This window comes from Gorilla gorilla, chromosome 7, assembly GCF_029281585.2.
Source record: "Gorilla gorilla gorilla isolate KB3781 chromosome 7, NHGRI_mGorGor1-v2.1_pri, whole genome shotgun sequence".
NCBI classification, from domain to species: domain Eukaryota; kingdom Metazoa; phylum Chordata; class Mammalia; order Primates; family Hominidae; genus Gorilla; species Gorilla gorilla.
Window position 1 is genome coordinate 136,559,640 of NC_073231.2, and position 15,717 is coordinate 136,575,356.

The window sequence follows — 15,717 nt, forward strand, 5'->3', positions numbered from 1 at the left end:
GCAGTGCTGCTAAACCTTTGAAGCAGGCCTTGAAGACTTTCACAGAGGAATAGGCAGGGTGAGGTGCTTAAGGAGTGTGGTGAGGGTTTAGAGTGGATTGCTTTTCTGAGATGTTTCCAAAAATCCTCCATGCAAGAACAAAGACACATCCCTAATGCAATGGTTTGTGGGTTTTCAGTTCTTCAGACAATGAAGGGAGTATAGGATGTAGTGTAATAAGTTGAAAATTTTATCATACTTGTAGCTGGGATCAGCATTCTCCCTTGAAGGAAACTCTTTGTTTGGGAAAATACTTTGTTAAGTATCTTGGAGTTGAAGATAAGATGTTGGCTGGAGCTCAAGAAAACAAACAGACCAAAAGTTACCTATCAGGGCTGGGTCCTGGCCACCTCTCTGACCTCCCCTTGCCCTGTGCTCACTTTCTCCAGCTCCACCCAGCCACAGGCCATGCGTGGTCCCACCACACCACAGGGCCTTTGCACCTGCTGTCTGCCCTGCCTGGAAGACTCTTCTATAAGACGTCTGATGGCTCACTTCCTTACTTCCTTCTAGTCTTTGCTTAAATTTCATCCAGATCATTTCTAACGAGGCTTACAAAAATAACACAGCCCTAGTATGCAGGAAGTATCTGCGGAGTGGAGTAATGCCCAGTAATTGTTTGTTGAATGGATGCAGGGAAGTTTAAGCTGCTTGCATGAGAAAATGAGAGGAATTTGATTTTGCTGTCGAAAAGCAGGAGTAGGGGAGAAAGGTGAGAGGGAGCAGAGAAGGGACGAGGTGGAGACTGTAAGATACTGAAGGTGGACTGGGGACCCTGAAGATAGATGGGGAAGGGTTGTTGAGTGACACTTTATGAAGGGAGGGCCCTAACATATAACTTGAAGTTATTTTGTTACGTTGACATTAACCACTCTTCTGTCTCCTCTCTTGAAATACAGGGGAAAGCCTACTGCATGCATGAACACTTTGTGCTTTGTGCATGTGTGAGGTGTGTGTGTAAGCTGTGTGTATGAGGGAGTGTGAATGTAAGAGAATGCATGCGTGTGTGTGAGAGAATGTACATAAAGGTTGGGAGTGTGAGAGGGTATGAGTGTATGTGTGTGTATTTGTGTATGAGTGTGTGAATACGTGTGTGTAGAGTGAGTGTGCATGAGCATGTGAGAGTGTATGAGTATGTGAGTGTGTGTATATATGAGTGTGCATGTATTTATGTGTGAGAGCATAAGTGTAAGCACATATGTGTGAGTGTGAGTGTATGTGTGTGCATGTGTGTATGCAAATTAAGAAAGGGCTGAGCTTTGTATTGGGTTTTAGCAGTGTGGAACAGTGATGGGAAACAGAAGTGTGAGGGGTCTGCCTCAGGGGTCTGGGGGTCAGTTGCCACTGAGATTTGAATCGATCTCATTCAAGTCCATGGGTTAGGGAAGACTTAAGTAAGCTCCCAGTCACAGGGCTGACTTACTTACAGTAAGCCAATAAAAAGAGGCCAGAACACCCGTGGTGGAGTCAAAATAGGACAAGGAATCAGATACTCTGCATCCCAGCCCTAATTCTATATCTGTCTGTTGAATCTTGGCCAAATTATTTCTCCCTCTTTGGGCCTTAGTTCCTTCCTACATAAAATCAAGGCTTTGGACCGTGTCTGATCTTTAAGCCCTTTTCAGCTTTAACACTCCTTTGGATAGAGTTTTATAATTTATTTTTATTAATTTTTATGACCCCTCATTTCCTAGCAAATTGGGATAATAATCTGCCTAAGAGCTGTTATGAAGATCAGTTGAAATCATATTTGGAAATGGACTCTGCAAACTGCAATGCATTCTAAAAATGTTAGTTCTCATTATTATGATAATGTCATGATAGGGTCAATGTATTATGAAAAGACTATGTTTGAAATCATTATGTCCAAACGGAAACAAATTGTGTTTGAGTCACACTGTCTGTTTTATAAAAGGTAAAGACAGGTGCACGGAGTATACTTGCAATGCTTTGGATGCTCACCCAATGAACGGAGATGTTATTTTTCTGGGGAGGAAGAAGGCAGGAGGGTGGCTGGAAGTGTGTGGCTGACAGGCAATTAATAATTCCAATAGGCACATGGTGTTATTCTGCAGGGCACCCTGCCTCTGGTAACCCATCAATAAAATATTGGGTTCAGTTGTTTGGAGCCCACAGCTAATCTGAGAGCAACATTCTCATTCGAAAATGCTGATTGTCACAGGCACCCGAGTGTCAGAAAAGTCTGTGGGTCTGGAATAAAAATGTCAGGGAAGGAAATGAATTTAAACACCCTTTCTCTTACTGCATCCAAAAGGGCAGGGCATGGCCCTGAAATCTGGGTCAGCAGTGGTGGCCCTGGGAAAATTATCTCTCTACCTAAAGGGGAGCTCCAAACAGTGCTGTCTGTTGGGCAGGGCTCCTCTGAAAGATGTCCACTCCATTCTAGGAGTGGTCCAGACCTCTGACTCAGGGTTCAATCAGCAAGGGTCAAGTGAAATCCTTCGCAGTTTTCAAAGTGAACCCATATTTTACTTTTGCTTAACTGTCACTTTTTTCATTATTAAAGTAACACATACTTATTAAAGAATATTTTGCAAATACAGACAAGTAAAAAAGACACAGAAAATTGCAGATGTTCGCTATTTCAATAAAATCACTGTGTGCTTCCTAACAGCAACAAGGCTGGCACAGTGGCTCGTATCTGTAATCCCAGCACTTTGGGAGGCTGAGGTGGGCAAATTGCTTGAGCCCAGGAGTTTGAGACCAGCTTGAGCAACATGGCAAAACCCTGTCTTCACAAAAATACAAATATTAGCTGGGCATGGTGGCACAGGCCTATAGTCTCAGCTACTCAGGGGGCTGAGATGGGAGAATCACCTGAACCTGGGGGCTGACGCTGCTGTGAGTGGTGGTCTTGCCAGTGCGTTCCAGCCTGGGCCACAGAATGAGACCCTATCTCAAAAGCAAAACAAAACACAACACCAGCCACAATAAGCAGTATTTGAGTGCGGCACAAGGCCAAGCTAAGGAGCTTGAAATGTCTTACTGTCTGTTATCTTTAGGGCAGCCTAATGAAGTGCTGTGGGCTGACAATCTTGTATCCACAAGTTCGAAATTCAAAGAGCTCTAAAAGCTAAAGTTTGTTTTGTGGCTAATTTGGGAGCAAAACATGAGTCCTATTTAGAAACGTTAGTTATGCTACTTGGTGTAAATGGTTATTTATTTACAACATTATTAATAGGCTTAATTATTGCACACTGCCTCAGGCCCCTGGAGATGTTTCCTAGTACAGGGATATCTTGGAAATAATGTAGGTTTAGTTCCAGATCAATGCAATAAAGCATATATTACGATAAAGTGAATCATGCACATTTTTTGGTTTCCCAGTGCATGTAAAAGTTATATTTACACTATACCATAGTTTATAAAGTTTGCAGTAGCATTTTGTTTAAAAAAATGTACCTACCTTAATTAAAAATACTTTATTGTGTCCAGGCACAGTAACTCATGCCTGTAATCCCAGCACTTTGGAAGGCTGAGGCACGTGGATCACCTGAGGTCAGGAGTTTGAGACCAGCCTGGCCAACATGGTGAAACCCTATCTCTACTAAAAATACAAAAAAATTAGCTGGGCATGATGATGCATGCCTCTAGTCCCAGCTACTTGGGAGGCTGAGGCAGCAGAATCACTTAAACCTCGGAGGTGGTGGTTGCAGTGCGCCAAGATCGTGCCATTGCACTCCAGCCTGGGTGACAGAATGAGACTCCATCTCAAGAAAAAAAAAACCCAACTTTATTGCTCAAAAATTGCTAACAATCACCTGAGACTTCAGTGAGCCGTAATCGTTTTGCTGGTGGAGGGTCTTGTATTGATGTTGACGGCTGCTGACTGATCAAGATCGTGATTGCTGACAGTTGGGGTGGCTATGGCAGTTTCTTATGTATGCTAAATCCTTTGCTGTCATTTCAACAATCTTCACAGCATCTTCACCAGGAATAGATTCCATTTCCAGAAACCACTTTCTTTAATCATCCATAAGAAGCAGCTTCTCATCCATTGAAGTTTTATCATGAGATTGCAGCAACTCAGTCACATCTTCAGGCTCCACTTCTAATTCTAGTTCTCTTGCTATTTTCATCACATCTGAAGTTCTGGCCTCCACTAAAGTCTTGAACCCCTCAAAATCATCCATGAGATTTGGATTCAGCTTCTCCCAAACTCCTGTTACTATTGATATTTAGACCTTCTTTCATGAATCATGAATGTTCTTAATGACTTCTTGAAGGGTAAATCATTTCCAGAATATTTTCAAGTTATTTTGCCCAGATTCATTGGAGGAATCACTATCTATGGTGGCTATAGCCTTATGAAATATATTTCTTAAATAATAATACTTGAAAGTAGAAATTACTTCCTGATCCATGGGTTGCAGAATGTATGTTGTATGAGAAGGCACTAAAACAACATTAATCTCCTTGCACATCTTCATCAGAGTTCTTGGGTGACCAGGTGCATTGTTCAATGAACAGTAATATTTTGAAAGGAATCTTGTTTTCTGAGCAATAGGTCTCAACAGTGGTCTTAAAATATTCAGTACGTCATGCTGTAAACAGATGTGCTGTCTTCCAGGCTTTGTTGTTCCATTTACAGAAGACAGGCAGAGTGATTTAGCATAATTCTTAAGGGCCCTAGGATTTTCACAATGGTAAATAAGTACTGGCTTTAAATTCAAGTCACTAGTTGCATTAGTTCCTAACAAGAGATTCAGATGGTCCCTTGAAGCCTTAAAGCCAGGCATTCACTTCTCTGTCACTATGAAAGTCCTAGTTGTTATCTACTTCCAAAATAAGGCTGTTTCTTCTACATTGAAAATCTGCTATTTAGTGTAGTCACCTTTATCAGTGATTTTAGCTAGATTTTCTGGAAAACTTGCTGCCACTTCTGTATCAGGATTTGCTGCTTCATCTTGCATTTTTCTGTTATGGAGATGGCTTCTTTCCTTAAACCTCAGGAACCAATTTCTGCTAGCTTCAAACTTTCTTCTGCAGCTTTCTCATCCCTCTCATCCCTCAGAGAATTACAGAGAGTTAGGGTCTTGCTCTGGATTAGGTTTTTGCTTAAAGAAATATTGTAGCTGGTTTGATTTTCTATCTAGACCACTAAAGCTTTCTCTATATCAGCAATAGGGCTCTTTCACTTATTTATTTTTTATCATTCCTGTGTTCACTGGAGCAGCACTTTTAATTTCCTTCAATAATGTTTCATTTGCACTCATGACTTGGCTGTTTGGTGCAAGAGGGCTAGATTTTCAGCCTGTCTTGGCTTAGATGTGTCATCCTCACTAAGCTTAATTATTTCTAGCTTTTGATGTGAAGTGAGAGATGTGGGGCTCTGATATGGTTTGACTATGTTTCCACCCAAATGTCATCTTGAATTGCAACTTCCATAATTCCCACGTGTTGTGGGAGGAAACTGGTGGGAGGTTATTGAATCATAGGGGTGGGTCTTTCCTGCACTGTTCTCATGATAGTGAATGAGTCTTATGAGATCTGATGGTTTTAAAAATGGGAGATTCCCTGCCCAAGCTCTCCCTTTGCCTGCCACCATCCACATAAGATTTGACTCCATAAAACCTCTTTCTTTTGTAAATTGCCCTGTCTCAGGTATTTCTTTATCAGAGGCATGAAAATGGACTAATACACTAAATAATTACCAGTAGAGTAGGGTGCTGCTGAAAAGGTGCCCAAAAACATGGAAGTAACTTTGGAACTGGGTAACAGGCAGAGGTTGGAACAGTTTAGAGGGCTCAGAAGGAGAAGACAGGAACTTCCTAGACACTTGTTGAAGTTCTAGACACTTGTTGGAACTTCCTAGACATTTGTTGAATGGTTTTGATAAAAATGCTGATAGTAATATGAACAATAAGGTCCATGCTGATGTGGTCTTACATGGAGATGACGAACTTCTTGGGAACTGGAGCAAAGGTGATTCTTGTTGTGTTTTAGCAAAGAGAGTGGCAGCATTTTGCCCCTGTCCTAGAGATTTGTGGAACTTTGAACTTGAGAGAGCTGATTTAGGGTATTTGGTGGAAGAAAATTTCTAAGCAGCAAAGCATTCAAGAGGTGACTTGGGTGCTGTTAAAGACATTCAATTTTATAAGGGAAACAGAGCATACAAGTTCAGAAAATTTGCAGCCTGAAAATGTGATAGAAAAGAAAAGCCCATTTTCTGAGGAGAAATTCAAGCCACGTGCAGAAATTTGTATAAGTAATGAGGATCCAAATATTAATCCCCAAGACAATGGGGAAAATGTCTTCAGGGCATTGCAGAGGTCTTCACAGCAGCTCCCTCCATCACAGGCCCAGAGGCCTAGGAGGAAAAAATGGTGTCATGGGCCAGGCCCAGGTTTCCCATGCTGTATGCAGTCTAGGGACTTCGTGCCCTGCATCCCAGCCACTCCAGTCATGATTAAATTGAGCCAAGATACAGCTCAGACCATGGCTTCAGAGGGTGCAAGCCTCAAGCCTTGGCAGCGTCCATGTGGTGTTGAGTCTGAGGGTGCACAGAAGTCAAGAATTGAGGTTTGGGAAACTCCACCTAAATTTCAGAGGATGTATGGAAATGCCTGGATGTTCAGGCAGAGGTTTGCTGCAGGAGTGGGGCTCTCACAGAGAACCTCTGCTAGGGCAGTGTGGAAGTGAAATGTGGGGTTGGAGCCCCCACACAGAGTCCCTACTGGGGTACCACCTAGTGGAGCTGTGAGAAGACGACCACCATCCTCCAGACACCAGAATAGTAGATCCACTGACAGTTTGCACCATGTGCCTGGAAAAGCCACAGACACTCAACATCAGCCATTGTAGGGTTATTAATTGTCCTAATTTCAATATTGTTGTGTCTCAGGAAATAGGGAGGCCCAAGGAGAGGCAGCAAGATTGGGGAATGGTTGGTCAGTGGAGCAGCCAGAGGACACGTGACATTTATTGATTAAATTTGCCATCTTATATGGGTGCAGTTTGTGGCACCCCAAAAAGAATACATAGTGACATTAAAGATCACTGGCCACAGATAACCATAACACATATAATAATAATGAAAAAGTTTGAAATATTGCAAGGATCTCCAAAATGTGACACAGAGACACAAAGCGAGCACATGCATTGGAAAAATGACTGTGACAGACTTGCTTGAGGCAGGGTTGCCACAAACCTTCAATTTGTAATAGAATGCAATATCTGTGAAATACATAAAGTGAAGTGAAATAAAATGAGATATTCCTGTATATGATATGTTTCCCATACTTTTCAAGTCTTACAACCTCAGGATTCTAAATCTCAACAGCTTCCTTTCTGATGCCCAGGTGGTAGGTAAAGAGTCTGGGGCACACAGAGGTCCTGCTGCATGCCCAGCATCAAACAGCTGGTAAGTGATAAATATAGCATTCAAACCAAAGCCTGTGCACCTCAAGAAACTGCCTCTGAATGGTTAGCCCGGTACTTTCTGACCTTTTTCATATCACAGGACAGAAAGAAAATAAAAATCGTTGTTTAACCCATTGCGGGAATAGGATGAAGCTGTTTGGGATCAGGACAAGTGGCCCCAGGCTGTCTGAATGGCTGTCGTTCCAGAGTTTTGCACAGCTTACTCATTCACACAGCCTGCAGCATGCAAGTGGGGAGTCTACTCAGACATCCAACTTTCATTTAATGAACATTATTTACCCCCTTACAAGCTTCAACAGTGGTGTTTAAGGACAGGACTCTTGAGCTAGACCACCTGGCTTTGAATCCGTGTTTTCCAGTTGCTAGACCTTGGGTGAGTTGCTCAAGCTCTTTGTGCCTCAGTTTCCTCATTTGTAAAATGGAGATGACAACATAGTTGTAACTTCCAGTGGAAAGCAGCTACACTCCCATGGTTCCTAAAGAAGGAAGGAATTGGTGAAACTGGTATGGGGGCATTTCTGAGCTCCAGGTGACCCACCTGGCTTTATGTGATGGCAGATTGGGAGGCAGCAGTTCCTCAAACCCAGTCCTTGAATGAAAGCTAAAGATACCTTGCCCAATATCTAGGCAAGGCTGTGCTTGTCTCATGGGAGACTGTGCTTTTCCTACACAGGCTGATGAATGGTAGGGGGACCCACCTGGATCAGCTCCCAGAAGAGTAAGTCAAAAATACAGAGTTATTGAGAAAGCCTCAACTAAACCTTATTGAATTTCTCCTTGTATTTCAGCATTTCGGGCACCATTCCCTTGGCATGTGTTTATCCTTGACATTTCTAAAATCAAACCCCACATCTCACAGGCATAGTTCAGAGAAGGAAAAGGTAAGATTGATATCCCTGTCTAAAATACTATGCCAGGTTTCCCAGAAATCACTTGACATTTCAGGTTCTTTTACTAAGTGAGCTGAATGGAGCAAAAATGTAGGCAAACAGAAACATACTTCTAATTCAGGAAGAGCGTGTGCCTTCATGTCCCCCTCTGGACTCATGCAAGGCCCAAGAAGAGGGTTGTTTTCTTAGCTATTTAACCATGAGCCAGTTTATGGTTCTGTCTCTTGTCCTTTTGCCTTAGTATGGAAAGACCACATCTGCTGGTTCCAATGAATGTGCTGATCTAGAGGGAAGGGACTCAACGTTTTGGTGCTGGGTGAATTGGAGTAGAGGCCAGATGCCCATTTGATGGGCTTCTTGGCAATCTGATGAGAATTCTCAGCATCATCATGTCCCCTTGCTCCTCTATTTCCTGGAGTCCTGAATGAAGTCACACCTCCCAGACCCAGGATGGAGTGACCACCTCCTCCATATGTTGTATCTTGAGGCTTGACATCATTGAGTCAGGAACAGGTTCTGGGTGAAGCTTTACAGTGGTAACCCCACTGTCACCCCCAAATTGGTGGCATCCACATGCCTGATGGGTCTTACCTTAGTTTCTGCCCAGTTATCTTGCCTAGGGTCAAGTTCTTCCAGTCCAGGGACTTTGTCCTGAGTCCTAGCTCAGTGTTTAGAAACGAAGTCTTTCCCTACTAGCCTCTCTTCTTGGGGTTAGATCCAGCTCACTATGGCTTGTCCACCTACTGGAGTCTCTGTTGATACTGGCTGTGGTTTTGAGATGGGCCTTATGCTCTGGGGTAGACCAAAGCTTGATGATCTACATCAAGTTTTCTGTTTTTTAGATACCGTGCCTTCACAGCCTAACTACCTTTTGGAGGCCAGCCTTTTTGCTAGCTTTGTTTGCCAAGCCTCGACCTACCTGAGCGCAGCTCCCCACCTGCATCTGGTGGTTCCAAGTCTCAGCAGGCATGAAGCTTTACTTTGTTTAAATGTCCTCAGTCTGTTGGACTGAACAACCCATGGGGCTTTCCTGACCTCGGATTCTCTGAGTCTATGAAGATTGTAACAGCCTCTGGCATTGGTAGAGGGCTTTACAGTATGCTGAGGCTTTTCACATGTCATCTTCACATTCCATTGGGGCCTTGCATGAATTTGGAGGGGGCATACTTCTTTGATGTGTATATCGTTTCCTAGAGCAAACAGCATCCCAAATGTGGTTCAAAGTTCAAGGTTTACCTGAATCAATTCCCTCTCTACTTTGTGCCTCAAGAGAAGACAGCTTCACTTCTAACATTAGGGTCCCACTTGAGATGCCTCAGGTAGATGTTTTTTTGAGGGTATATCTACTGTGGATTTGTTACCTGGGGCTAAGTTTCTTTTAAATGGGATGGTGTTCAGAGTCAAGTGTTTAGAGAATGATTGGGATTTTGTAATTCTCATTCAATTACTTAAACCTTGTACCTCCAACATAGTGCTTATCAGAATAGCTTAGTGTTTATAAACATGGACTCTGGGCTCAGAAAGACTCAGGTGCCTGTGACATAGGCAATTACATTTCACTTCTCCTTTTGGTAAGGGAACACAGGAATCACCCATTCCCTAACTTCCCCTGCAGTGAGGTGGGACAGAAAGATGATGTATGCCTGGTAGCTGAGACCTTCTAAGTGATTCTTGTTTCTTTCCCTTTTTTCTCCTCAGTTGGCTGGATAGAGAGGGCCAAGAAGAGAACTCCAATGCAGAAGGAGGTTAGGCTTCCCAAAAATTGCACAGGAGACCCCTTGACACATATCCAATAGAACACAAGCAAGAAATACATCTTTTATTGTGTTTTAGCCACTGAGATTGGGAGTTATTTGTTATAGCAGTTGGCTTTTATTGAACAATATAGTTATGAAGCTAGTTCTACAACTAACTACATGACCTTGGCCAAATCCTTTAATTTTTCTGGGCTTTCTCACCTGTATGAAATTTTCCTGGCAGTCTTGTGGTCATAAGCATGTAGGTGTCTTCCGGGAAACAGTGTGCTTGCCCACAGTAGCTCACTTACCCATTGCCTTTCTCATTGTTCCTCCAATGTGCCGGACTTGATACCCCTCTGGGCTTTTGCACTTGCTGTTACTTTTTCTTGTGAAACTTTTCTCTCGGGTCTTATGGGTCACCTCTTTCTATTATTTAGGGCCAATCTTTGACATCACATCTTCAAAAAAGCCTTCCCTTGTGACTCAGTTAAATCAGCATCCCTGTCCTCCCATTCTTTATCCCAAGTGTCCAACTTAATTTTCTTTGTTGCCTCTACCTCTATCTGAAAGCAGATTATCATCCCAAGTGGCCAACTTAATTTTCTTTGTTGCCTCTACCTCGATCTGAAAGCAGATTATTTATGTATTGGTTAATAAGAATATTATATATTATTCCCGAACCAGAATGTTTGCTCTATAAGGGAAACACTTTTGCTAGGATTTCCCTGGAGGATAGGACAGCCATATGCACATTGTAGTTGCTCAGCAAATACTGATGAATGTACTGGTCAAGTGCTGTGAGGATTACAGGAGGTTGTTATGTAAAAAATTTGGTGCTTGGCCTGGCACATGGCAAGTGCTCAAAAATAGCAGATGGTGGTGAGTATCTGACTGTATGGAGTTTCTGTTCACTTCACATGTCCCACTCTTCCACCTAGTTGTAAGTCTCTCAAACTCTCAAAGTCAGAAACTAGATCTCATTTATCTTTGCCTCCCAATAAACCTTGTACACAAGAGGTGACCAATAAATATTTGTGAAGGGAACATTTGAAGAGAACCTCAAATTGTGTCCTTGATCTGGTACATTCAAAGACCAACGAAACCATCCTTGTTCTAAAAAAAATTAAACCTTTTTATTAGTATATTTATTTTATATATAAAAGAAATACAAAAAAAAGAAACAGAAAGAAAATGCTTTTATGGCAAATCAGATTTGTCGGTGCCTTCAGCCTGGGCTCCAGGCTCCGTCCCGCTGGGTGACAACAAAGTCCGCCGGTTGTAATGACCCTTGATGATTCCTGTGTTGTTGTTCTCATTGAGTAGCTGCTTCTGCCTTTGCCTATTGAGGGACTGGACAAGTCCCAGGACAACCGCGGCCAGGGAGTACTGCCCAGGCAGTCTTCTTGGGGGCAAGATGAATGGGTTGGGTTGGACTCTTCCCAGGAGAAAGTACGTTTTGATTTTTCCTTCCTGTTCACTGATGCCCTTCACATAGATCTCCCCTCGGTAATCAAAGGCAAAGCCCTGGTCCTTCAGGATGAGATAGGTCTCCTCTGGGACTTGGATCCGGCCACTAACCCCCGTGCTGTCCATTCGGCTTGCCAGGTTCACAGTTTTGCCCCAAATGTCATACTGTGGTTTCTTAGCGCCGATAACGCCAGCTACCACTGAGCCATGGCTGATGCCTGGGGGGTGAAGCAAATGAGCAAGAAGTCAGACGGAGAAGAGGGACAATGGGGTGTCTGGACCCCTCCCTGGGACGGTGATCACTATGTGTGGGGTCTCTGGATGAACGGGAAGGTCCAGATCCTGCCCCCAGTCACTTATTAGATGTATCACCTGGGTCAGTTAATTAACCTATTTGGACCTCACTTTTCTCATCAGTAGAATGGAAATAATTAAACGCAGATTTAATGAGATAATACAAGTAAAGCCACTGTGGCATAGTGCCTGGCAACCAGTGAGTGTTCAATTGAATATAATTATTATTGTCATATGAGCACTGACTTGTCTTAGTCTGTGAGATGATCAGAGCGTGGACCAGAAGTCGGGACCCTAGGATCTCCTGCTTCTGCTGACACAGTGCTCTGAGAGCCTGCACAGGCCTTTTCCCTCTCTGTTTTAGCCCAGGTCCTCAGCATCATTCCCTTGGTCCATGGCGATGGCTTTCTAACTCTCCTCCCTGTCTCCTCCCTTGTTCCCTTGAGCTCATCCTCCACACTGCTGCAGGAGCGGGAGGGCTCGTTCTGATCAAGTTGCACATCTGATCAAGTTACAACCCACTTAAATATCTTCCAGGGCTCCTTTCACTTACAGGATAAAGCCAATGATCCTTAGAATCACAATCAAGAACCTCTCTGATATGGCTTTTGCCTGATTTTCCAGCCTCATTTATCCCACTCTCTTCCTTACTGCTGCATTATATTCACACTGAACTGCTGGAGTTTTCCTAACCTTCCAGCCAGTACCCACCTTTGTGCCTTTGTCCTGACTTTCCCCCTGCTTGGGCTATTACTTCCCCACACTTTCACAGTTTATCTGGTAAATACTTTTAAAGACAGTTTCAGTGCCTCCTCCACTAGGAAGCATAGAATTCTAGAAATGGTAGCATTTCACTAAACCTGTTAGTGGGCATGTATGTCTCTTTCTAAAAGACAATTATTTCATTCTACAAACATTGACTAGGCACTTGCTATGAGCCAGGTACAGTCCTAGGCATTGGGGATATGGTGGGAAAGGAAAGAAATACAGCCCTGGTCCCCATGGAATTTACCTTCTACTGGGGAGAGATAGAAAATAATTTTACAAATGTAATATAATATTAATGAATGATTAGGGCTACAAAGAAAAATCAATGAGGGTAAAATAATGGAGAAAGATGGAATAGAGTATATTTCAGAGTAAGGAGGTTAGCAAAGACCTTGTTGAGCAGAGAATATGGTGGGAATAGCCATGCAGATATCTCGGTAAGATTATTCTAGGCCGAGGCAAAAGCAAGACACGTATACACACTGATATAAGTGACTGGAAATTTGAAAATCTCACTCTATGGAGTACATGGGAATCACAATGATAGTTAGCTCTTTAAAATTTGCAGAGACCTTTGACAGCCAATATCCCATTTGATTCTCACATTATTATTGTGAGGTAGAGAGGCAGAGGAGGTAATAATTTAACACCCAGCTTACATAGGAGGAAACAGAGACACAGAAGGTTTAAATGATTCACCCAAAGTCATACAGCTGGTTACAGCAGACCCAAAACACAAATTGAGATGCTTAATTCAGTTGGGAAGTTAATTTTCCAACCTCTGAGATCAGTGAAACTATACTAGGAGTGTAATATGTCATGGCAAGGGTTGACCCTGATTTGGCAACATCTTCAGAATTTACTTAGAATATCTCTGTTCAGCATTACAGTTCCCTTTTTATTCCTGGTTCAATTGTGTAGTCAACAATTTCAGAAATGACATTGATAAGATTGATGGAAGATGTGGGAACAAGCGTTGAACATCCCATCCATAGATCAAAAACATAAAATATAAGCCCTTTAATGCAAAGAACAAAGACATATGGCATTCCTTAGATCTGACAAGTCAGATATTGGTATTTCTTGACCTCTTTTTCTTGAAAGCTGCTAAGGGAGAAGCAGATAAAGTAAAATGGCATATCAGCCAGAAGATGTCTACAGTGTGAGGACTGTAGCAGAAGTTATTTTAAACTGCACTCTGGCAGCCAGAATGTCATTGTCTCAGAGTTAGGAAATGCTGGAGCTGCTGCTGGTGTGACTGTTTGGCTGTGTGATCTTAGGCTAGTTACTCCCTTTTTCTAGGCCCGCATTTACTCATCTACAAAATGAGAATGTGGACTAGACCAGGGATTTTCAGACTGCATTTTAGGAGGTCACTGAGGCTCAGTAGAGATGTGGAAGGAGTTGGAATGGCAATCATTAAAAAGTCAGGAAACAACAGGTGCTGGAGAGGATGTGGAGAAATAGGAACACTTTTACACTGTTGGTGGGACTGTAAACTAGTTCAACCATTGTGGAAGTTAGTGTGGCAATTCCTCAGGGATCTAGAACTGGAAATACCATTTGACCCAGCCATCCCATTACTGGGTATATACCCAAAGGACTATAAATCATGCTGCTATAAAGACACATGCACACGTATATTTATTGCGGCATTATTCACGATAGCAAAGACTTGGAACCAACCCAAATGTCCAACAATGATAGACTGGATTAAGAAAATGTGGCACATATATACCATGGAATACTATGCAGCCATAAAAAATGATGAGTTCATGTCCTTTGTAGGGACATGGATGAAATTGGAAATCATCATTCTCAGTAAACTATGGCAAGAACAAAAAACCAAACACCGCATATTCTCACTCATAGGTGGGAATTGAACAATGAGAACACATGGACACAGGAAGGGGAATATCACACTCTGGGGACTGTTGTGGGGTAGGGGGAGGGGGGAGGGATAGCATTGGGAGATATACCTAATGCTAGATGACGAGTTAGTGGGTGCAGCGCACCAGCATGGCACATGTATACATATGTAACTAACCTGCACAATGTGCACATGTACCCTAAAACTTAAAAGTATAATAATAATAAAAAAAAGGAATGGCAAATTATAAAGGATTATTATTGATTGCAGTGATTAATGTTATGTTGTTGCTTTGCACGGTGATGTCTTTAAGCCCAAAGAAATGGCGAGCTTTGTGGCTGAGTAAAGCCTGTCCCTGGAAATATAGTATCTGCCATCCTCAGGAGTAGAATCCTGCTTTTGTCTGAAGGAATTATCCTGAAGACCCTGAGAGCAATACATTGACCATCAGCATTGAGCTACCCAGGAGTCAGAATTAAATGACTGATTAGTCAGCTACATCTCTATGCACGACCTTGCATGGGCAGGCAAGTTGGAAGAGGGGTTCACAATAGTCTAGCATTTACCAAAGGCTGGCTGCTTTGTATTTCTGCACACAAGCCAGTATCCTATTCTTGTTTCCAGCATCTTGACTGAGAGGAAACTAAGAAAGGCCTGAGCTGACCTTGTCCTTATCCTTGGCAGGGTCATGCTAGATCTATTGCATTTTGCAGGAAAAAGCTTTCCTGGATTGATGCCCAAGGCAGGGGAGGGTCTGTTGGAGCAAGGTCAGCTGGCTCTATCAGGCCCCACCTGCAGCTGCTACTCACCAATCCGGAGTTCAAAATTGTTGAATGAATGCTTGTTGATCTCCTGTATGCTTTCTGTCAGGGCGAGTGAGAAGTCAGCCAGAGCACACAAATGTCCCCACTTGTCTTCACATTGCTGAAGCAAACATGAGGAGAAGAATTCATTTAATGCGGAATGTGGGGGAACATTAACATTTCTGCAGCAGGGGCTTTACGTCCTAACCCAACCCTACCTGCACATCCCTTAAAGGAAATAATCATGTGGGTGAGCCCCTCTACACTCAAGTCACTGGTATCTCAGAACATGGGAAGACATAAGATTTGCTTGCAAGAGTGTAGTATATGTGGGTCATTGTATTCCTTCTTCCACATCTACACCTGTCTGTTCAGGTTGATATAGCATCAATTCCTTAGTGTATGCTCACTGGCATGTGTGTGAATGAGTGTATGTGTGTATG

At 42.8% G+C, this 15,717-nt stretch overlaps 1 protein-coding gene across 3 annotated transcripts in view; it reads right to left on the reverse strand.

Moving 5' to 3' along the window:
* Nucleotides 1-11,180: 11,180 nt before the first annotated feature.
* ADCY8 (adenylate cyclase 8) overlaps nt 11,181-15,717 on the reverse strand; it is a 260,945-nt gene continuing 256,408 nt past the window's right edge. For 2 of the 3 annotated variants that reach the window (XM_019031861.4, XM_019031860.4), the window contains exons 16-17: nt 15,281-15,395; nt 11,194-11,757 (exon numbers count right to left, since the gene is read on the reverse strand). In XM_019031861.4, the coding sequence (XP_018887406.1) occupies nt 11,270-11,757; nt 15,281-15,395 (603 nt within the window). In that variant the 3' untranslated portion in view covers nt 11,194-11,269. Of the gene's footprint in view, nt 11,758-15,280; nt 15,396-15,717 lie in introns of all 3 variants that reach the window. The other variant, XM_004047533.5, reaches the window with a different exon arrangement.